This window comes from Drosophila albomicans, chromosome X (genome assembly GCF_009650485.2).
Source record: "Drosophila albomicans strain 15112-1751.03 chromosome X, ASM965048v2, whole genome shotgun sequence".
Classification (NCBI taxonomy): Eukaryota; Metazoa; Arthropoda; class Insecta; order Diptera; family Drosophilidae; genus Drosophila; species Drosophila albomicans.
The window spans coordinates 25,517,184-25,542,840 of NC_047627.2; the positions used below are offsets into that span (position 1 = coordinate 25,517,184).

Consider the following 25,657-nt stretch of genomic DNA (forward strand, 5'->3'; position numbering starts at 1 on the left):
TGTGATTCGGCTTTATTAATCGACAACATGAAACAGACTCTCCAACATTTCGCACCTAAGAATATGTAATCACAAGGTAATGGATGCGTTTTCAACTTCTTAGTGAAGTCTTGAACTTTGTAGTTCGAAAATAAAACAATGAATATTGGCATGAAAACTTGGTCACGAACAAGAAATAAAAATCATGAAATAACGATTATTATTTGAACTTATAAAATCACTTTATAAACACTGAAGAAAGTTAATAGAACAAATATCTGTAAGCGAATAACAAAATTATCGTTTTTTGCCTTTCCTAGATATTGTATACGAAAAGAAAAGAGTTGCTAGTCAAGATATTATAAAAAAAGAAAAGAGAAATATGTTCGGCGTTGTATTGAAAAATTAAACAATGATGGTGAAGAACAAGAAATAATAATGATGAACTAACGATTATTACTAAAAATTTTAAAAACGCTTTATAAACATTTAAGAAGGAAGAATAGAAAATATATCCTTTAACGAATAACAAAATTATCTTTTTTTTTTGTCTTTCCTATATATAGATATATAAAAATATTAAAAAATAGAACTGGCTAAAATACTATAAAAATGAGACAAATAAGTTCAGCATAACATTGAAAAATAAATCAATGATTATTCACATTAAAACTTGGTCAAGAACATGAAATTTTGATTATTTTTTAAAAATCCGGTTTTTAAAACATTAAAGAAAGAGAAGAGAAAAGACATAAGGATGCAAGCTAGATATTACCTTAATGAAAAGAGAGATAGAATTGGAATAGAATCGAAAAAACAAGCTAGACAAACTACTATAAAAATGAGAGAAATAAGTTGAGCATAATATTGAAATTTCAGTTCAATAGTTGGACACTTCACAGCATTTCCCATTTGGCTGGCAAATGATTCTCAAGTGGTTCATAAAATAGTTCAAAAGTGGTTCATGACCACAAAATTCGTTCACTGAAATTTGGCAGACAGCAAGATGAGATTTACTGGCTGCCAAACCAAAGACACACAATTGAAGCCAGACGCCAGCCAAAGTCTTTAGTGGAAGTGGAAGTCGACGTCGTGTAAATGGCGGCTCTGTCTTCCTGTTGCTTTCACTCGTCTCTGGTAAGAATCCATTTGGATTTACGACATTTTTCAGAGACAACTGGCGACACACAATGCGATGTAGTGGGAGACATATGTCAATTGCTCATTGTCATCATCATCATCTTTGGGTTTATCAAGTGGTTCAGCGCTTTGGTTCGCGTTGATTATTGTAATCAGAATTGAGAGCCAGCTTACAAATCGCTGGCAATTGGCCAACTTGTTTATTTGTCAGTTTGACAGTTGCCAAAAAGCTCTCAAGAGTTTGGCAACATTTTTGCAAAAACAAAAAAAAACTAAGAGAAAATAAGTCCGCTCAACTGTGAAATACCAGTTGCAATAAAATTTTCTCGACTGTTGATATATAAAATATATACTACAACATGAAATATATACCATAGAGTACAAAATATACCAAATTGTGACTATAACCTACTATTAAGATTCTTAGCTTATATTTGTTGAAATACTTTATATACCAGGTTATTGAAAATATACCATATCATATACAATATATACCAGTTTGACAACCAATAAAAATAAGTAAGTTGTAGGAGAGAATTTCGAAGCAAAGGAGAAGGTTAGAAGAAATGCAATGCATTAAAAAAGAAGAGAGCAAAAGCAAAGGGTTAGAGTTAAGAGAATTATAACGAACAATTTATTGGAGAAGTAAATAGTCAATATTTAAAAGACGTTTGAGAATATGCAACAAAAAGATACAACGAAAGATCCAAATTTTGAAATTTGAAAATCAAATTTCCTAAACTTTTCTCTACTGTCATTTCTGGTATTAAGATCTTTAGCTTATATTTGTTGACATACTTGATATACTGCAACATGGAAAATATACCATATATCACAAAATATACCATTGCTAATATCCTTTATATTCTACAGTATTGAAAATATACCATACTTATATGTAACAATATTGAAAATATACTATAGAGTACAAAATATACCATTGTGTATATACTACAATATTGAAAATATACCATATAACACAAAATATACCAACTAAGCACTTCAAATTCATCAATTTTAGAATTGCATTCTTGTTCTTAGAAGCTGTCTTTACTCTAGCCAAATTGTGATTATACCCTTCTAAGCATTTGGGCACCGGGTAGCAAAAAGTTGGCAACATTACAGCGATTGCCTCGTAGTTTGTCTCATTAGCGGCATCATTAGCGGTTCGGCAATAGTTCAACAATATAGGAGTGAAGCGGAGAAGAGAAATTAAGTGAAGAGAAGTAATGGGAAAGGGGGAAGGGAGCTTTAGCAACGAGTTCAACGAGTCGGTTTCATTTTGCAGTCGTTAACAAAGGAGTTGCCTCAAACATTTCCGCTTTTGCTGGCAATTCCTGTAATTTGCCGCAGAGCATTTGCCACCGGCCGCCAGGTGTCGCTTAATGTCGGCCATTGTGCGATGAGGAAATTGCATTTGCCTGCAATCTGCAATCTGTTGTCCTTCCAATTCCCATTCCACATTCACTGGTTGCTGTTGTTGTCGTCTCGTTGCCTACATTTCCGTTACAGACAAAAGGGGCGTGGCTGTTAGACGCCCCCTTGTTGTTGAGCCGCCACAGCAACAGATAGTGAAAACAATGTGAGGAGCATTAAGAGAAGCGTCAATAGCAAATGAAATGACGAAAGGATTGCGACAAGCGAAACAGAAAGAAGCATTGAGAAGCGGCGAAGAGAAAAAAAGAGAAAAGTTGTAGGAGAGAAGTTCAAAGTAAAATTAGAGAAGTCATTCAAGGAAAATAAGAGAAAAGATTAGAAAAGTCAGTACAAAGTTAAAGGAGAAGTTCAGAAGAGAATTGAAGAGAACAACATCAAAGGGTTATAGATTAGAGAAGTATAACGGACTAAGTAAGGTGAAAAATGATTGGAGAAGTCAGTAAACAAAAGATAAAGGAAAGTTGCAATGAAAAAGAAGTGATTAGAAAAGTTAGTACTAAGTTTAAGGAGAAGACTAGAGCAAATGCGAAAGGTTAGAGATTCGAGAAGTATAAGGAAGAAGTATGTAAGAAGTAAGGGAACAAGTGATTAAAGAATCCAGTAGTCAAAAGTTTAAAGACGTTTAGTGAAAATAGATCCAATGAAAGAAGTAAAGAAGTAAAGCGAGTAAGAAATATCTGAACATTTAAGAGAAGTTAGTGATGAAAGAAAGAAGTAAAAAGTGATGTACGAGAGAAGTATTTAGAGAACTCCAAGGGAAAAGTAAAATAGAAGTACTCATCACAGAAGTTAATATTCCTCTTCTCCGATTGTGGAGAACTTCGAAGAGCTGCAATGACGGAAGTAAAATGAGAAGCAAGAGAAGAAGTAATTAGAAAAGTACAAGAGGAAAGTAAGAAGAAAACTTACTAGAGAAGTATAAGAGAGTAAATTATGGAAATCCATTAGAGAAGACAGTGATCACGGGTTAGAAGAAGATTGGCAAGAAAAGATGAAACGAAAGAAGCAAAAAGATAAGTCAAGAAAAGAAGTACTTATTAGAGAAGTAAGTACTCCACTTTTAGCTGGTGCGAAATAAGTTAAGAGAGAAGACAGACAGACACTTATTAGAGAAGTTTAGAGCAAAGTAGCTATCAAAGAAGTAAGAGATACATACATATGAAAAATGAGCTGCCAGCAAACGAATGACACTTGGTGCAAATGTGAAAAGGACTCAAGTGGAGTCAATATGCAAAAATGAAGTTGAGAGCAATAAGATTGCATTAGCTACCATTCAGTGGCACAATCTCTGTCTCTCTCTCACTCTTTACCTCTCCCTCTCTCTCTTTCTCTACCTCTCTCTCTCTCTAACTCTCTCTCTCGCTTGATTTCACACTAAAGTCAGAGCAGTTGCCCTTGGAAATGGACGCAGTCAAAGCTAATTTTCCATGCAATTTCCCAGTCTGTTTAGTCTACGATGGGGGACAAACGACACTAGACAGATGACAGACGACAAACGACATACGACAGACAGAGTGAAAGGATGTGTGTATGTCCTGTGTGTCCTGTGTGTGTTTTCCTTGTACCCCAGAGGCGGGATTTTTGTTGCTCGATGCTCATTTTAATTGCATCAGTGACGCTTGATTTAACCACTTTGCACAGATTCAATATATGAAAAATTGACACTGCAAATGCTGGACAAACATTCGCTGACACCAACACACACACACACACACACACACACACACACACACACCTGGGCAGGATAATCAATGAAAAGCTCCTTTTTTCCCTTTTTTTTGGTGGGGTGCTGGCAAAATGGGTCAGAATTGGAAATAATAAAAAAAGGCTAAACAAAGGCAAGCGAAGCACGCAACAGCGCAACAAAAGCAAATGCCAACAATACAAAGAGCATGAGTTGCACGTTTAACTGACTCAAAAATACCCTGTAAATACTGAAAATACTGAGACTTAAACTGAAATATTTAATACCAAAAGTGTTTGGAAAGCAAAAAAAAAAGTAAAAGTAACGTAAAGTAAACTAACAACAGCATAAAGAGTAAAAGCTGCAACTTTAACTGACGCTAACATACCCTGTAAATGTGGTAGAAAATCTGAAAGAGACTTCAACTGCAATATTTAATTCTTTAATTCATTGGAAATGTGCTTGAAAAGCAAAAAAAAAAAAGTTATGCTCGAAGTAACTTGAAGTAAAACTACAGCAAAAGTCGGCGATGCGAATGCTTTTGATTTCAAGATACTTTGAAGCAGGGGCACTTGAAGCTCACATGGCGTATACTTGATGTGCAATATGAATGAAAATGTTGAGTATACACTGTGAAAAAAAATCCTAGTTCTAAAATGTGTTCTTGAAATAAGAACACTTGAAGAGCAAATTCTTAAAACTACGAAAATTTGTCTAAATAATACCAAACTTTCAAAATAAGACCAAAAATTCTGGATTAAGGTTACAAAATTCTGTAAAGCATCGAAATTTCTATGAAGTTTATATCAAGATTTGAGTGTTTTCAATCATAGCTCAAACATTCTCGATTTAGTGGTGGAGAACTATCGATAGTCAATTTTGCGCCATCGATAGTTTCGATGGTGCCATCGATTGTTGTCCACTTCTAAGAAATGAGAGGTTCTGACACTTGAATAACTGAATGCGCTTATTAAATCATAAAATGCGAAAATAATAAATAATAATATTTGTTTTTTCGATCTTATAATAAGATTGATGATCTTATAATATAAGATTTAGACCTATGCGATTTTTTCTTCTTATTAATAAGAACATAGGTCTTATTGGAAATGTTCTTATGTTTTCGAACATTATGATTTTCGTGTTCTTGACGCACTTTTGAGACCAAAATTCTTAGTACAAAACCAAAATCTTGTTTCAAGAACTTTTTTTTTACAATATTGCTCTAACTATGCGAGTGCATAAAAAAATCCATATTGTGCTTTAATCAATTTGATATTGCGAGTATTTAAAGTGCGCATAAAAATTCATTGTTGATTTCATTTACAGGGTATGAGAGATAGAGAGAGAGTGTTGTTGTTAGGTAATTTATTTGGGGATGAGCAAATATTTACGACAGCAGCAACAACAACAACAACAACAGTAACAGAGATGTATAATGACAACAGCAACACTATAATAAAAATAATCATAACCATCAAAATTCAAATTCCGGCAACATTTTTCCCTCCCTCGTTGCCTTGCTTCGCTCTCTCTCTCTCTCTGAGTGCTGTACTCTCTCTCTCTTTGCCTGTCTGTTTATGCTTGCTCTCTCTCTCTCTGCTTCTCTGTCTCTCTTTCGCTTTGCCTTTGCTTTGGCCTCTGCTCAACATTGCGTATACATAATAGCATCACATAAAGTCGCCGGCAGCATCAGGAAGTTGCCTTTGTCTGTCTTTCTGTCGCTGTGTGTGTGTGTGACTGTATGTGTGCGTGTGTTTTGTGTGCGTGTGTGTGTGTACTCTGCTCTGTGTGTATCTGCCGAAATCTATTGATTTTCTCTGCTCCTTTTTGAGCATTCTCGCTGCTTTGTCGTCGTCTGCCAAGCTTGCTTTTATTATTGTTGTAGTTCGTTATTGTTGTTGTTGTCTGTATTGTTGTTGTTGTTGTTGTTGTTGTCGGCAACATTTTGTCAGACACTTTTTTTGTGAGCTGTCGCTTCAAGATATGGCACAACAGCCATGGCAACAGCAGCCGCCAACTGCAGATGAAAGTTTCATTTGCCTCGTTTTATTTTCCTGCTGCCGGTTTTCATTTTCTTGCCAACGACAACAACAACTTTGTATATATATATTTATATATACATATATGCCCACAATGGGCAACTATTGGAAGCAGAGAAGCTGCAGCAGTGTCAACAGCAGAAGCACAAGCAGAGGTCTCAACTTGGGCAGTCCACATGTCGTATGCTTGATAAAGTTTCGCATTTTGCCATTTTTGCTGTGCGCTGCCATTTTGTACAAAAACAAGTTGCAAACACCTTGCAGCTAAATAACCATCCAAGCTATGCATTTAAAGGCTGCGAACTCAACGGTGAAAATAATCTGCAACTCAGCACAAAAAGGTTTGCAATTCTATTCACTAAAATTTGCCTTTTGAATGGAACAAACTGGGAAATTAAATTAAGAAATTTGCTTGACTAAGTGAGAACTGATTACAGGGTATAGGCTAGGCGATCACATCGCTGTTGAATCGTTAGTTGCGAGAGTCGAATATTTAATTGTGCACAAAGTTTTTTTTCCGTATAAATATATACAACTAAACATGAACCAACATTTAATTTCCCCTTGTTTAAACTTAGTATAGCAATCCTTGATAGTTGATTTTTCTATCGCTAGCAAGCCAGGTTTTTGTTTTAACTGTAACTCTTCATTTAGAAATAGTTTACAATGGCAAATGGTATATTTTGTAGTAGTATACCAAAGTATATACCAAATATAGCCTTCGGTATATTTATTTGGAATATCTTGCCAACTTTGATCGACAATTTGATATATTTTGCATTTTATGGTATATTTTGATTGCATTAGTATATTAATATACTGTATATTTATTTGGTATATCGACGGCAGCAGTTGTTGGGTTTTTCTTTAATTGACAATTTAATATATTTTGTATTTTATGGTATTTTTGAGTGCAGTAGTATTTTAATATACCGAATATAGCCTTCAGTATATTTATTTGGTATATCGATGTCATCAGCTTTCAGGTATTGCTATGTTTGGCAATCTCATATATTTTATATTTTTTGGTATATTTAATATACCAAACATACCTTTATATATCACCATTTTTTGTTAGATTTTAACGATAATACTGCACTATTTTGCTATAGTTGAAAACAGAAAGCGGTAATCTCACAGTCGAGCATACTCGACTGTAGCTTTCTCTTTATTGATTTGATTTTTTGATTTAAAGCCCATAAAACGAATTCATAAATTGATCAAATTATGCGAGTTTTTAATGTGTGAAATAAATAGAAAATGTCGAAGAGCCTTTTATCAAATTTGTCAAATACTTTAACTTATTTAAATCAACAATTCAATATATAATTCTATAAATGAAAGACTAAAAATGTCTCTATACAAATTTCAAGCGAATTAAATTGTTATTCACATTGTATGTTGAGAGCATTGCGATATCGTTGTGTTAGTTAGTCTTTGAGAGAGAGTTCTTTTCGTTTTTATGTATTTTGCTTGCTGTTTCGCACTTCCGCTTTTGCTTGCCGGCAACTTCCGCTGCCTCTCGACTATGTCTGTGTGTGTGCGTGGGTGTGTCTGTGTGTGGGTGTGTGTGGATGTAGGTGTGTGTGTGTTAGAGTTGTTGTGTCTGCCGTTATTGCTGTGCCAAGCACCTTTTTCAGGCCATGAAAAAACCATTTTGCCGAGTTGCTCGAATTCAATTCAAGCCCAAAAAAAACGAAAAGAGCGAGGAAAAACTGCGTGGAAACGCTGGGAAAATGCTAGGGAAAAACCATATGAAGAGTTGTTTTGTGTGCTGTCATTTTCTAGTTTTGAGGCAACAGGCAAAAGTGAAGGTGCTTCTGGAAACGAGATTTACGATTTACCCCAAAAGCCAGAACCTGAAGCCGAAGCCAAAGCCTTAGCTTCACTTTTAGTCCGTCTGTTTTTCTGTCTGTCTGTCAAAGGCAGTCGCCGCACAAAAGCTCAGCACCCACATAAGACTTTTTTTTTTCTTTTTGCCGCCCACTCAGACGCATTGTCAGCGAGACAGAGATAGAGAGAGTGACAAAGAGTGAGAACAAGAGAGAGAAGGAGACAAACGTACTTTTGGCACAAGAATATTTGTAGGCTTGAAATTATTAAAGTGCGATTGGCGTTTACTTTTTGTTCTCTTGCTTTGCTTTTCCCTTTTCGTTCCTTCTCTCTTCTTTTTTCGGGTGCAGCGAAAGTTTTTCCTTTGAATTTCAATGCGTTGATTAGCCAGCGGGGAAAATGCTGCTCAGGCATAGAAAAATATGCCTGGAAATAGGTAAACATTTGCTTTTGATGTGGAATTTGATGCGTGAGATAATATTGCGCACTCTACTGGATTCTATTCGATTTCATCTTCGTATGCTTGGTGCTATTATAATCGAAAAGTAGAGCGAACTGGCAAAATCTTTTAAAACGCAAGTATAAATATACATTGTATATATTTCGAATTGTTTAAATGGAAGCTGGATCAAGAGAGAACAGTAGAAAATACTTAAAGTTATAAAACATACCAAATTATACATTTAGTATATCAATATACTGCTACATTTGAATTATACCATACCAGAAAAGTAGCATTTACCAAATCAATATACCGAAAAGTAATCAAATATACCAGAATCTGTATTTAATATGTTGATATACTGCTACACTCAAAATATACTATATCAAGAAATAGCAAATTAATAAGTAAAAAATAAACCAACGGTTGTTTTTTTTTTTGGTATATCGTTATAGTGTTATATAAAAAGTACCAAATATACCAAAAAATATAAAAATATCAAAATCTATCTATTTGGTATATCGATATACCATTCAAAATATACCACACTAAAAAAGTAACAAATACGAAATTAACATACGGAAAAGTAATAAAATATACCAAATTCAATATTTGCTATATCGATATACTGCCACACTGAAAATATAAAAAGTATCAACAAATCGACATACTACTACATTCAAAATATACCATAGAATACAAAATATACCTGATTGTCAACCAAATTAAAACTGGACAGCTACAGCAGCATTTATCCCTTCTATACGATCTATTCCAAGTCTTGTGCGTTTTGGCCTCGTGACCGCCATTAAAGTCGCAATTGATTAATCAATCAATCAGGCAGCAAAGAACTCGCAAATCTTTGCGCCACCCTCAGAGCGCTTCTTCAACCCTTTTTTTTGTGTTGTTTGCTAAATGCGTTTCTTATAACAAGCAAGAAACAACAACAAAGCAAACTGAATGGCCCATGTTAAGGATGTGAGGACAGGACACGTAATGCCAAATGCCAAATTGATGTGAGTTCTATGCGAATTTGATGGTTTAATGGCCAACCATAAAACCGAAAGGATAAGCGCAATAAAAAAGCGGATTTAACCTCACTTTCCCGCATTCACCCCCAAAACTTGAAATCTTATGTTTATTCTTGTTTTTCTGTGTTCTATGTTTTTATTTGAGATTTGTCAACTATAACATTGCAATGTTTGTTCTTTTATAATTCCAGTAAAGTTGGGGAGTAGTTTTCTTCGATTTATTTTTGAGGTTATGGAGATATGAATCTTAAATACTCTAACATTTATTTTATTCTTCTACTTTGATTTCTCTTTTTGAGGTTATGAATTTGTGAATCTTTACTTCTATAAGATTTATTTTATTTCTCTTCTTTAATATCTCCAAATCTACTTTTCCCAGAGTATCTACTAGTCGAGCACGCTTCTATTTGTTTAATTGCTTGAGCATTTTCGTGTGCTTTGCACGTTTGCAACCCTAGAAACGGAAAAGCAAAAGAGGAACCTAGCAAATGCTTATGGAGTGTTTGTTGGTGCTTTGCTCTCGCGTTTCGATTGTCTGGGGAAATGTGCTAAACAAGGAAACAATGCACAGGGAGAGAAGGAAGAAGCAGCAGCAAAAGAAGAAGAAGAAGTCAAAGAAATGGCGAACAGAATTAAACAAAAGTAAAAAGAGAAATGCGACGAGGCAGACGACGTTGATTTATATGCAGAGGCAAGCAAAAAGTGGGAGACTTCACAGCTAAAAAAGTGTCCTTGAAAGAATGCGTGTGTGTTGGTGTATGTGTGTGTGTGTAAGGATAGGGTAGCCACTTCACAGCGCACAGGTGGCACATAGCCACTGGCAATAACAACAAATAACAGCAACAACAACGGCAACAAATACAAAATTCGTCTTACAAATGGACGCCATTTTGTTTGTTGGCAACAGTGACAACCCTGGCAGCTCCAAACAGCATTTTCAATGTGTGCTTTAATTTATAATTCATAAAACGGAATACAATTAATTTGCACAAGATTTTAAAGCAAAATTACAGACACAAAGTTTCAGTTTTGATAAAATTGAAGATAGTGATGACAACCCTGGCAGTAGAGACGGCAATGAAACTGTGTCCAGCAAAACAAACAATACAATAAATCTGCATAATTCAAATGCCATCAAAGAAACATTGTTTCAGTCAAGTTGAAAATAACCATGACAACCCTGGCAGCAGTAAACTTATTTGAATATCATTAATTTGCACAGCAATTATTTAAAAAGTGAATCCGAATAAGAATTTCATATTATAGAATCATCTTCTGAACATTATTTCAGTTTTGGTAAAGTTGTAGATAGTGATGACAACCCTGGCAGCAGTAATCTGAATTTATAATGCGCGCTACGATTTGAATGTCTTTAATTTGCACAGCAATAGTTTAAAAAGCGAATTCTTTTGAACATTGTTTCAGTTTGGGTAAATGGATTTTATACTGCGCGCAACGATTCGAATATCATTAAAACTGAATTACAATATGATTTTTATATTATAGAATCAAGTTTTGAACAATATTTCAGTTTTTATTAAGTTGAAGATAATGATGACAAGCCTGGCAGCAGTAAACTGAACTTATACAACTGAATAATATTCAATTGCAGAACAGAATTGCTTTAAAACTGAAGTATAATCTAAAATGTATGTCGTAGAATCATCTTTTGAAAATCGTTTCAGTTTTCCCAAGCTTGAAAATAAAGCTTAACACAAATCGGATCCTTTTGCTATATCATATAGTTGAAAAAACAAATTCAATATGTGAATTAAAATTATATCGCTGTTATGCAATATTTAAAGTTATCTGGAAAGAACAAATTAAAGAGTTCAGAAGAGTACAACAAAAAAATGCCTGTCTACTCAAAATACCCTATAAAACGAGTGGTTGCAAGTTTTATTTGGCCGCGTTGCAAGTAGCAACGTCTCGACAGCGAAACAATCGTAAAGTTGCAGATGCAGAAAGGCGAGGCAAATAGTTTCATTTTGGTGTGTAACTTTGTGCCGCATTTAATGCAGGCAGCTAAGCAAAAAGTTTCTTGAACTTGCTGCGGCGACACACAAAAGTGGCCAAAAAGAAGATTGCACAACATAAACTTCCTTGGGAGTGACGCGCTGAATACCCTGTAATAAAGTAGCGTCTTTTGTTAGGCAACTGCAAGGCATAAAAAAGGGCAGAAAGTAGGAAATGCTGTCATTGCTGCTGTTGCTGCTGCTGTTGTAATTGTTGCCCCATAAAAAGAGACAACAAATTGCATCATTAATGGAAATGTAACAATGCGCGAAACAGCAGCCGAGATGTGAAGAGTGAAGAAGGGCACACAGATAAAGAGAGAGAGAAAGAAAGAGAGAGAGAGGGGGAGATAGAGAGTGGCACCTCGCCAAGTCGCGACTCGCGAGTCGACAACAATTTAAATCATGAGAGCAACTGTCGCGCCCATTTTCATTGTTAGCTGCATAGATAGACGCTACGAGTACTCGAGTTGCCTCACAGCAATGTAATCCAATGAAAATCTCACAAAAAGCAAAAAATGCTCAGATTTCCACAGAGAAAAACAGAAAAGTAAAGGCGGAAGTTGATTAAATATCTTTGATGATCTCACATTATTTGCTCGTTTTTAGAAGAAGTGTGTATTAAATACGCATATCAATCATTCAATCAATCAATCATCTAGCAGGCAATCAGTTCCAAAATTTTGGTATTGACAAACTATTTAGCTATTTATCCACTCAACATTTGAATACATTTTGCTGTAAAGCACATTTCATCAATCAATCAATCAACCAAGCATTTAACAACAATTATGTTCAATCAATGAATTATGTAATCAATCAACCAAAAATTCAACAACAATTTCAATGAAATATATAATCAATCAATCAATCAACTAAAAATTTAACAACAATTATGTTCAATCAATCATTCAATCAATAAATTATATCGATCACTCAATCAATCAATTCAAGAACAATTATGACCACACAATCAATTAATCAGTAAATTATACCAATCAATCAACCAATCATTTAACAACAATTATGATCAATCAATCGTTCAATCAATAAATTCTACATTAATATCAAGCAAATGTATTTTCTATACAACTCAACTGATTATCAAACAAGCCAACATTTTAACACCGATCAAGCAGCTTTTTCTGAAATGTTCATATCATCAATCAACCAATCAATCAAGTTATCATTGTAATGATTGATGATCGAAAATCTCTTTTTGCAGAGCTAATTTGATGAAATAAGCAATCAATATTAAAATACCAATGAAAATTCCTTTTACTGTAAAGCTAATGGGATGCATCAATCAATCAATCAACTTAACATTGTAATAATAGTCAAATATCTCTTTCCGCAGAGCTAATTTGGTCAATCAAGTAATACCAATCAAAATTCCTTATAAACCTAATGGGGTGCATCAATCAATTAATCAATCAATGTTGGAACTATTTTTATTTTACTTCTCTTTTTGATCTCAATCAATCCCAGAATTCCCAGCTAACTCTTCATCTCTCTCTTTTTCTTCTTTCTAAGTAATGACAGACAAATGGAAGTGCATCGCAGCAGTCGAAGCTTTTTGCTATGTCTGGCTTAGATTGGCTTTTACAGAGATTAAAGAGCCTGACACGTATAGAAAACAGATTGCAAGTTATCGAGCAAGATAGCAGAATGTATTCCATGTTTTTTTTGTTGTGTTTTGTGTTCACAGCCTCTTTTTTGTCGTTCTTTGTTTTTATCAGCTATCATCAGCTACGGAATTCAGCAGGTGATGTGAAGTGGGCTTGGGGTTGGAATTGGGGATGCTTTTTTTTTGTATGTTAGCTAGGAATAGGGACGATGCAAACAGCTTTTGGTTCAACAAACTTCAATTAATGTCGCACGGCTGTCGCTTTTGTTGCCTTTGTTGTTGTTTGTTTGTCTGTTTGTGTGTGTTTTGAAACTAGCGAACGGCGAATAAGAAAAACATCAGCAACATCAGCAGCAGAAGCAGCAAACTTGCAACACTTTCAAGTGTCGGCTGCTGTTGCTGCCTCAATAACGAGCAACCTCCTCGAATCCCCTCCCCTCCGCACATTTGTGCCCCTCTGGCCACGCGGAACTGTGTTCCATTCATAAAGAAAATACTCTGAAGCAAAAAAAAACCAAAAAAAAACAGAAAAAAAATGGGAAAATTATACTGAAAAACTATTCAGCAAACTAAACGCAACGCCTCAACGAGCTCGCCCATGTGGGCGTGGCATCATTTGCTCATTCATGCACAAGTGTATGTGTGGGTGTTGCTCCTTCCCCTCCCCCCTCTTCTTCTTCTTCCCCTCTATTCACCATTCCCCATCCATCCCTCCCCATGCTCTGGTTTAGTTTATGCTGCGCATTTGTTGATTTTTTTCTGCCTTTTTTTTCTTGTTTAGGCAAATGTTGATTTTAGTTAAAATGTTGCCATAAAGCGAGCATTGAGAACGATTGGTGGAGAGAGGGAGGGGAGGAGGCGGAGGCGGGCGGAGTCTGTTGCGCAAACATTTTTGTGTTTAGCAAATTTTAAAGGCATTTTTTGTGTGGTCTTTGGAGCATTTGTTTTTGCTCATAGATTGCTTTTGGATGTGACAAGCATAAGCTTATGATAGTTTTGTTCGAGACACCGAACAAAACGATTTACGGATCATAGAAAATGCTATGAACACTGAGAATTTGCACACAGCGAAGGGAAAAACGTTTAATCAAGGCAAACATATTTTCAATTTTACAAAAAATCATTGGTTGATTAAGAATGTGCAAACATTTAATGCACATCCTAAACAAATTCTTAAATTTTGATTCTTGCTTAAAGAATTCCGAAAAAATACTAAAATATATCAAAAGTATATTAGTATACTATTACAATCAAAATATACCAGATTGTACACTACATGATAAAGAATTCATATTCTTGACTTAATTTGCAAATTGCAATGCCAAAAACTATTTAAAAAAGTAAAAAAAAAATACTAAAACACTGCATTAAAAATATACATTACAAAATATACTATAGAATACAAAATATATCATAACCCATAATATATACCACAGCCTATAGTATATACCATAGAATACAAAATACACTATAGAGTACAAAATATACCATAGAATACAAAATACACTATAGAGTACAAAATATACCATAGAATACAAAATACACTATAGAGTACAAAATATACCATAAAGTACAAAATATACCATAGAGTACACCAGAAGTAGCCGGTATACAACTTTTTAAATTCAAGAAGCCTTAGTGCATGAAATCAATGTCAAACAATTCATCTACTCTTGATATTTGAAACAGAAAACAATTTGTAGAAACAGTGTAGTCTATTTATTTTTACGCTACACAATTGGGGAGAATCAATTAGAAGGCAACACTTCTGGCTAGACGACCACCTCGCAATCATCGTTGGTATAGAATAACGTGGAGATGCAGGCACAGCTGCCAAAGGCGATGGCATGATTGTAGCGCCTGGCCAAATGGATCATGAAGATGATGATGAGCAGCATGACAACAAGGCAAACAATTGGCAATTTATTTGCGAATTGATATCGAGATGCGGCATTTTTAACCGCCGCCTTCTGTTGGGCAATCTCGATGCGTATTCGATGGCCGCATTCACAGCAACGCACCTGACTGAAGATCTTGAGCAGTTGGACGCATCGTTGATGATTGTATCTCTGAAATGTTGCATACAACTCATCCAGCAGCCTCTGCGCCTCACACATTGTCGCCTCGTCCTCTGTCAATTTACTAAATCAATTGATTCGATCACTTTTTTGCCAACACACAAGAAATTTCATCTTATACACTAAATTCAAAACTAAATTATAATATGATTTTACGTATGATTAGTAGTGCTTAGACATCTGAGATTTGTTTGAAGAGCAGCTGATAAAACTTCACATCCTTGAGCTCATATTCCACATTACGTATACGCATTAAGTATCCGCAACAAATTTCAATTCATAAATAGTTTTGTTGCCTATTTAGCTCTTATTCCTTTTACTTTCTGCTCAAATCCATTTAATTGCTTTTAAGCTTCTCATCGAAATATTATGTATAAACTTTTAAACAACTAAATTTTCTTTAAATAAAACAAGGTAAGCTCTTAATTGCACTCGCTTTTGTCTTTAACCGGGTATTTTGGTCGTCGAGCACACTTAACGCGCGCTAAACACTTGCATTCAGGCAAAAACCTTTGCCAAACGCTACACGTAATCTCAGTGCCAGCAAATTAAGGTCACATGAGCTAACTACTCTACAGCAAGGGAAATGTCAACTGTTGCTTGCAACTTGACGCATTTTGGAAGATATTGAAAGAATGTTCATATGATCAATCAATCAATCAGTGAAGTTAACACTGTAATGATAGTCAAATATAGTATCTTATTCTGCAGAGTTAATTTAATCAATCAAGCAATACCAATCAAAATTCAATTTTCTGTAAAGCTATTGGGATGCATCAATCAATCAATCATTTATAGATACATTCAGTCAAGCAATACCAATCAATCAATCAATCAAATTAACATTATAATGATAGTCAAATATATCTTTCTGCAGAGCTTATTTGATTAATCAAGCAATATCAATCAAATATATTTTTAATCAATCAAGCAAAACAATTAAAATTCCTCTTTCTGTAAAGCTAATGGGATGTATCAATCAATCAATCATTTATATATATGTACATTGAATCAAGCAATATCAATCAAATATCTTTTTACAGAATTCATTTGATAAATCAAGCAAAACCAATCAAAATTCCTTTTTCTGTAAAACTAATAAGATACATCAATCAATCAATCAATCAAGTTAACATTGTAATGGTAATCAAATATATCATTCTGCAAATTAATTAATATTTCTTTTTCTGTTAAGCTACTGGGATCTATTAAACAATCAATCAATTACATTATTTTAATATACTTATTTTCTTGTTGCACTTATTTGTTAAAGTATTTCTTTAAATCAAAAACGTTATTAAGAGTATTCAGAGATCGGTCTGTAAGCTTGGTAATTGTTTGGCCAGTTGAGTTATGAGTTGAGTTGGTAATACGAGCATTTGGGTCGCAATGTTGCAAGCTAGTTTTCTGGGCTAAGATGCGCTTGCCCCAGCTGCTGTTGCAAGTGCAGCAAATTCGCAGTCAGGCAACCAGCCGGTAAGCCAGGCTAACAACATCGGCATCGAATCCTTTCAAGTCGCCTGCCGCTTAATTAAAATGTTGTTGCATGCCCCTTTTGTGCAGCATTAATTAGGATTAATGTAGTTTGCTGCACCAACAATTGGACACCGTAACAACTCCTCAAACTCTGCACCGCCCCCCTCTTTTGCTGCCTATGCCAGTCATCAAAGTCGTAACTCGGTTTTGCTTATTTGTTGTGTAGTAGCTCAACTGACATTGACTTAATTAGTTTTCGCCAGGCTAGAACAACAACGGCAATTTGAAATCGCAATCCCAACTGACATTTGAGAAGCTACAAAAAGAAAAACGAAAAAAAAAGAAAGCCAAAACGCTTTGCGCTTAAATGCTAAGAGTCTAAGGGCCAAACGACAACAATTGTAATTCCCTTCCTCTCACTCTAACTCTCTTTCTCTTTCTCTCTCTCTCTTTTAGGGTTGTATTTCATTTCACTTAATTGCATTTCGATTTCTTGTCGCTAAATACCCTGTAATTAGGCAACTTTTAAATAAACAATTTACATACCAAAACATGCGAGAAAGCTACAGTCGAGTGTGCTCGACTGTGAGATACCCGCTACGTATTTTAAATAAAAGCAAAACTGCGGTATTACTTTTAAAATATACCGAATTAATATACCACAAAAATACTAAATTATACCAACTGTCATATTTGGTATATTGATATAGGAACCCATTCGAAATATGTCATAGATGTGAAAATATACCGAAAGCCATATTTGGTATATCGATTAAATACTATATTCGAAATATACCATAGAGATATCCAAATAACAAATCAATGTGGTATTATTCTTTAAATATACCGAATTAATATACCACAAAAATACGAAAAATATACCAACTGTCATATTTGGTATATCGATGAGGTACTCCATTCGAAATATACCAAAGCAATTAAATCCCGATTGTCGCAAAATATTCTGTAGTTAAGAAACTTGGAAAAAAAAATAATTTACATACTACATAATTATGTTGAACAAACACTAAACAAAATAACCGAAAAAATGGCATTTCGTTTTTGCGAGTTCTGTCATTTTTCTTTTAAAATCCATTCAAACTAAGTACAGGGTCTCTGACAGTTAATACTTCTTATTTGTTGCCTTGCCAATTTGATTTTTTTGCCATTTCCGCGCTAAGCTATGATTACCATATAAATCATTAATAAAAGTTGAAACGATTTCAACGTTTTTTTTTTTTTTTTTGTTTCTTTTTGGGCAATTTAACTGTTCCCAATTGGGGAGCTATACAATTAACTGTTACGGCCAATTAGCGGACCTGCTCCGCCAGTTAAAATATTATGAGTTACACAAAAAACCCTCAAAAATCATAAACATAGAAAAGAGAAACAAGTAAACACACAACCAGAAACATAAGCTTATAACTTTGGATTTACCAATCAGTGTAAAAAGCGCAGGGGAATTAAATAATGAAAGTACTTTTGATGTGGGAAATTTCCTAGTTCTTTCCTAGGCTAAACTCGTATTTTTATTTTGCATTTAAAGTAAACTCGCAACCAAAACATAAACTCATTGCTCTGGATTTGTTAATCATAGTAAAAAGCGCAGGGGAATTAAAAAAATAAAAGTACTTTTGATATGGGAAATTTCCTAGTTCTTTCCTAAAACATTCGACAACCGTTCAGAGATATTATTTCATCTATTCCTAGACTAAACTCACATTTTTATTTAGCATTTAAAGTTGCACCATCAATTTGCATGCATTGCACATATTTTCGACATTTATTGGAATACTACTCGGTCGGGCAGTATATCATTTCCCATAATAGATTACCATCGCTCTCTCTACTCGTACTATTTTCATTTCTTCCCTCTGCCTTTCCCTCTCTCTTGGTGGCTATATTTCTTTCTTTTTTCATCTTTTTTTTTTTTGCTTTGCTTTTATGCATCTCTCTCTCCTGGTGTCATAACGAGTATTGATTTTCATTGTTGCCAGGCGTTTCTTGTGCTATGCAAATGATTCTACCCTCCTACTCTACCCTCCTCCTTTGTGACCCCATCGACTCGCTACAATCATAAAATACACATACAATAACTTACCTCCGTCTCTCTCACTCCACTCCATTTGGGGGGCAAGCATAATTTATGCACTTTAGAGCAAATGTGTGCGGTTATTTGTGGGTTGAGATGGCAAACTCTGGCCAAGCCCTAGACCCAGTCGTAAACTTGGGCCAACTTAATGAAAGCTTTTTTTGTGGCATATCCTTAAAGTTACTCAAGTTTACTTTCTATTCGACTGCAACAAAATTAAATGAACATTATATTTATAGTTATGAAAGTTTTCCATTGGTTAGGTTGGCTTAAAGTTTATTGCAGATAGGAAACAATACCAAAGCAAAGTAGTAGAATTATATGAACACACCGAATTAGCCGTAAAAATTAAAGAAAATAAAAACTGAAGTTACGCTATAAAATAAATCAGTCGACCACACGAAAATTTTCTTTTTTATGTGCGGTATAATTGCAAGTAAATGTTGGAGGCGATTGATTGATGGCATGATTGATTGATTGATTGCAGTAAACAGTGCAAAGTGAAAATGAATACGAGCGTGTTGTTGTATCAATATTTAATACGTTGTTTGTGAGGTGTTTAATTACTCGACTGGGCGAGCACGTTAAATAATGCAAAATGCTCTTTTTTCCCCAACAAGACAAACAAATAAACGCAGACCGGCTCCCAACTTTCCTCATACTTTTTGCCTTCCCCCTCCCAGTGGCAGGAAACGACGACGACGAGGGGAAAAAAATTGTAAAAATGTGTGAATATGAAAATGTTCAACTGTCTGCCACTCGTTGCCTCTCTTTCTCCCCTGCATTACCTTCTCTCTCGCTCCTGAAGGCGCGCGAAATGTTCAATAATGCAAGAACATTTGCGGAAGGCAACAGTGCGACATAAAAGTCAATATACGAGTATGTTCGTATCGAGATCAGCCACATTTATGTAGGAGAGCAGTTGACACGATGTCTGGGCCACTGTCAAAGAGAAAAATGCCCGAAAAAGATATGCATTACCGTGTGAATGAATGAATGCACATTTTTGTATATTCAAATACATATTTATGTAATAATAATAAAGTGTATTTTTTGGGAACAACACAATATACCCGCTATAGTTGATAGCCCCATTACAGGGCATGCGAACAAACAACGAGTCTATAATTTATGCATGACTTTTCAATTTGCAGCAATGCTACTGGGCTGCGATAATTTGTGCCCAGCCCTGGCATCGCCTATCGTACCTGCCTCCAACTGACAAGTTGTCAATTGTCCAATCGAAGGCGAGAGAGAAATAAATAAATAAATGGTACAAATAAAGACATATGCTCTCTTTTGGTACTCTTTATTCTCATTGAAATGAAAAGGATTAAGTGCAACTGTATGAAAAGTATGCAAGGGAAATGAGCATGAACTTTGGACTGCAGTCGAACTCGCTGACGCCATCTTTTGTAATTGTCTAGGCTCTAACTTTATGGGGCTAGAGTGAGTGTGAGAGCAATTAACAAGATGGCGCCTCAGAGCATCAGCATAAAACTTAAGTCGCAACTTTTCAACGCACACACACACAAATGAAGCTCGTTGTCACGCACAGAGCCTGAACGCTGCTTGCACTGCTCCCTCGCCCCTCTCGCCAGCCACCAGGAAGCATCCTCTGGAAGTCGTAACCATTCAGCAAAGCTTCTTTTATATGCCTATTTGTCACAATATTTGCTGTGAAAGGCAACTAATAAATTCTCTTACTCTCTGCTCCACTTTGACTGCAAGTTTCGCATACACACACACACACACACGCACACACAAAAGAGTGATGTGTGTGCGTGTCTCTTGTCAACACTTTGCAAATTGCGTTGCAAAATTGCGATCCAAGAGGAGGCCAAATGTGCCATGTCTAAGTGTATAGTCATGTCATCTCACTCTCACTCCCGTGCCCTGAACCTTGCAAATAGCTTGAGGCAATTTTCTATTCCATGACTATATGACTTTGTGTGTGTATTGTGTATTGGTTGTTGTTGTTGTTCTTGTTTGAGTATCTAATTCGCATTGTCCAATTGTTGTTCATTTGCTATGATAATTGATTTGTTATTGTAATATTTCAATTATGCAAAAATCAAAATAGAAACTGAAGTTGAAGCTAAGAGTTCACAAGAACTAGTTCACTATGGAACTATAAATAATCGATGCGCTTTTATTGTGCACTCACACACACACACACACGAACATACGCAAAGCGACTATCCAATGGCCCCTGAAGCAATTTCAATTTAATTCAAGCTTCCTGTTGTCATTGCTGCTGCTGTTGTGCCCACTGTCTTTAAAGTATTTTTATGTTGCTGCGCTGCAATTGTCGTTGACATTGTTATTGTGGTTGTTGTTGTTGTTGCTTTGTCGCGCATTTCTTATGTGCGCCGCTGTTATGACAACAACACAATCAACAAACAAACAAGCAACAATTCTAGTCACGCACACACTTAGTACATACATACATACATATGTACATATGCACACACATTTAGCATCAGCTGAGCGCGACTTAACGAAAAGTCTGAGAGAGCGCAAGAGAGCTGCAGTTGAACAGACGCGCGCTCGCTCAACTTAACTAAGCTCAGATCAGTGCTGTGCCGTTGTTGTTGTTGTTGCTGGTGGAGAGGCGGCAATGCGAGTGGAACGTGCAATGCATGTCAAAAACTAACCGAAATTAAAGAAGGAAAAAAATGCAAAAAGGGGAAGCGAGCAGCAACAGTAGCAACAGACAGAGACAACAACTACTTGTACATACATAAATGGGCATAAATTAAACGAGGGCTGCCTGAATTGGACTGGGTGTTGTACACACACACACACACACACACACAGAACTACATAATTGTGTGGGTGTGTTTGTGGGGTTTCTTACACGCAATGCACAGGTACACAGACAGACACACACACACACCCACATCTAGACTGGGCTTAGCTTACAGACTGACTGACTGCCTGACTCACTCACTCACTCACTTAGTCAGTCATTCAGTTACTCACTCACTCACCTATTATTTGTGCTGCGCTTTGTGGATTCTCGTCGTCGTCATCGCCAAGGCAGTCAACCTGAAACTTGCAGCCAACTTTTCACACTTTAACACGGCAGCAAACTAACCAACTATGCATTTACATTCAGCAAAGCAGTCGTGTCTGTCAGTGCGGCACTTTATGCTAATTGCACTACGTTTGCCTTTTGGTCAGGTAGCAAAAAAGCAACAACTACAACAACACAACGCGCGCGCGGACCCATCGAAAAGTCAAGTGCGGGTGAGAGTGCACAGCGTACTAGAAAAAAACAAAAATGCAACTACTAAAGGGAATGCCAAATGCGGTAGATGGCGCTGAGGAGGCGAAGCTTTTACAAGTGCGAATGCGACAGGCTACAACAAGATGGCTGATGACAACTACTCATTAGAAATTTGCAAGGAAAGGGGTGAGGGCCACCTGTTGGTAGTGACATATCGATAGACATATTTATCGATTAGCACCCAAAGCGTTGTCGCACATTCAAATTATCAAATTAAAGTATTATCCTGTTATTATTAGCACAATTTCTATAGCATACTTTTTGTGTGCCGTAATAAGGAAGTTATTTGCTAACGAGTAGTATAATTTTCTATACAGCAAATGCAATGCGAGTATCTTGTCATGTGTTTGGGGTTGACTCTGGCTACTTTGCTTGAATTATTCAAATAATGTTTGCTTATTATGGTTGTTATTGTTGTTGTTGTGTATTATTCATTGTTGTTTGTTTTAGCATACGCTGCTGACATGTTTGTGTGTTGTTGTTTGCTTTGGTTTTGTTTTGTTTTGTTTACTCGCTTGTTGTTTATATTGGCCTTTGTTTGCCGCCTGTCACAACAGCAATGCAGCCAAAGTTAAAGTTTAGCTATATAGTATAGACATATGTATACAATAATTATCTTATACTTGTATCTTGGGATAAGAAATTGCAAATATTTGCAATAATTGTCTAATTTATTTCTAATGCGTAGATTGCAATTAAATGGACAAAGTACAACAGTTGACCGCATAGATGGCGTTGTTGAAATAAACAGAAAGTAGTTCAAGTGCTTCCAAAGCGACCTCTCCTTTTCATACATACTTTTTTCATAGCTGACCACGATATACTCGAATATACTCGATAAGTTTCAAGACGACCCTGGACGAGTCAAAGCCAAAGCCAAAGCGAAAATCAAAAGCGAAGGTTAACCGCCACTTTTGTTGATAATTATTATTAATTCATTCTCTTACTGTTGATGTTGTTGGTAATTTTTGCAAATACATAAAAAAAAAACTGGTAATTGTTGTTGGCTTGAACCAATTTGAGGTGACGGGCGATGAGTCACATTAAGCGACAAAAATGCCCAATAATTAACTCTGCCAATAGCAAGACGTTCACTATTAAAGAGAGAGAGAAAGAGCAAACTACCAAAAGATCGCAAGAGCTTTACGTTGTGCTTTGCGTTTTTTGTTGTTGCTGTCGATAATCGTTAACTCCATTGCTGCGAATATTGGCAATTGCATAACGATGTGTGTGCGCTAATTATCATGATTATCAGCATTCGCCAATGATCATAAAGCACAGCAGCAAATGTCTTAAGAGCAGAAGCAGCAGTAAGCAAAGCATCATGTAATGCGCCCAAAAGCGAAAAATGAAACAAACAAAAAAAAAACAGCCAAAGAAATGAAACGCACAAATTATGCAATGCAGCCAAAGCGAGACTGTGCGAGTGTGTGAGAGTGTAAGAGGGAGGGCAGCAGGTGGCGCGCACTCACACACACACACTTTTCTACTTTGCTTAGCAGCCAGCCATATTGCTATTGTGATACCCTGGCTACGCAAAGCATAAAAGGGTATATACATAAATTATATATAATAAGTACATTATTATTAAGCAGCTATATATTCAAACTGTAAATAAATAAAATAATATGAAAATGATTTTACAAGTAATGTTTGTTTGTCCTAAACATGAATCACGGGTATCTCTTAGTCGAGCACATGCCACTGCAGCTTTCTTTCGTGTTGCTGTTTTTGTCATTTCAGACGCCGCCGTTTCGACGAGTTTCGTTGTGTTTCATTTCTACTTTTTCTTTACCTACTTATGTTTGGCATGCACGTGTGTATGTGTGTGTGTAAGTTGTGTGTAAGCGAAAGCGCAACATAAATTGCATTTCAAATTGCCGCCCAGTTGAACAACAACAACAACAACAATGGCAACAAAAAGAAGAAAATCGAAACGAAAAAAAAAACTTGTTACAAAAAATGTTGCGAAAAATGTAGAAACAACAAATAGAAGCAGAAATGTAGAAAAGTGTAACATTGCACACAAAGTAATTGATTATGTGATGACAGACAGCGAGCAGCTAATTGAGCGAAAGAGAAAGAAACAATAACAGTAACAGCGGCAAACGTATAAAAGCTTTGCAATTTCAATGCATATGCATGAAATGTGAAAGAGAAGCAAATAATTAACTTATTAACTGACTGACTTAATTGATATGCTCATTCCACTTTGTTTTTTTAGTCGTTTTTGCTCCCATATTATTGCCATAATAACAGTAGATGATGTAAATTTTAAAATGTAGCTTGGGTTTCTAATTTATGCTGCCATCATTTTGCACTTAACTGGAGAGTGACAAGTTTTATGGCTCTCTATGTTCGTGCTCTTCGCTCTTGACTCTCAATATGAAGTGCAGGCAGCACGTTTATGCGAACGCGCATATCAACATAAACTATATTTTGGTAGTACATATTTGAAATCACTATATTGGGCAAACTAAAAGAGATATTCAAATAATTTAAACCGAAAATGTTTACTTTTGTTTTCAATAATTAAAAATAAAATAAAACTAACCTATGCTAATTTCTAAAAAAAAAAAACCAAATTAAAAAAAATAAAAATTACACATTTAAAATGATTAAACTGTTTTGGGCATAAAAACGTTTCTCTCAGTTCATGAAGTGCACACTGAACGCATAAACGTTGCCGCATGTAATTTTATTTACATTTTACGCTTTTTTTGCGCTACTCATCAATCATTTGAGCGCGTGCTTTTTGACTGCGCGCCGCCATTTTGCGACCCGCCCACAGAGCAACGGTTCATGCGTCCGTCTGTCCGTCCGTCCGTCTGTCCGCTGCCTTGTTGATTTGATTAAATTGCAGTCCTCGCAGCCAAATAATTCAATTGAACAAATGAAATTCGGAGCGTTTTTCGTGTTATTCGTTTTTTTTTTTTTTGAAAGAAGAAAAAAGCAATTTGCCATAAATTATTGTTAGCTGCGCGCAAATGGTTGACAATTAACGTAAAATTTTGCCGAATTCGCGCAACAAAATAAAACCACACTATTGATTTTAGTTGAAAGCGTAGTGAAAACAATTTGCTGCAGTGTCAAATTAAGGGGACTGGACTTAATGATGCGACAGCGATTTATGATCAATTAAACAACGCTGCAATTAACTAAATTTGCTATAATTTGACAAGTAACAATTTTGCACACCTTAATTAGAAATCAAAAAAAGCGTAATAAATAAATATACAGTACATAAATTGTAAACGGTTCTTTTGAACTCTTTACAACACTGCTACCGCCAACATTTTGAAGTTACAATGCAAGTCTCCAATTTCACAAGTCTGAGAGACGGACGAAAGTTCTTAAGAGCCAGACAGACTGGAGACGGAGTCGGACCCGGAGACGGAGTCGGAGACGGAGTCGAGGTCGGAGCATTGAGAGCAAGGGCGTGCCCAGCGCAGTGCATTAAAGCAAACAACTAATGCCACACTCTTTGCG

The 25,657-nt window shown here is 35.8% G+C and overlaps 2 protein-coding genes across 4 annotated transcripts in view; one reads left to right on the top strand and one right to left on the bottom strand.

Moving 5' to 3' along the window:
- The window catches only part of LOC117568465 (tyrosine-protein phosphatase 10D), a 64,518-nt gene that overhangs the window by 26,182 nt on the left and 12,679 nt on the right, over positions 1–25,657 (top strand). The gene's annotated exons all lie outside the window — the stretch shown is intronic.
- LOC117564492 (uncharacterized) lies at positions 14,916–15,494 on the bottom strand. The gene has a single exon (XM_034243306.2). It carries the CDS (start codon positions 15,345–15,347, stop codon positions 15,003–15,005), a length of 345 nt encoding a protein of 114 aa, XP_034099197.1. The 5' UTR covers positions 15,348–15,494; the 3' UTR covers positions 14,916–15,002.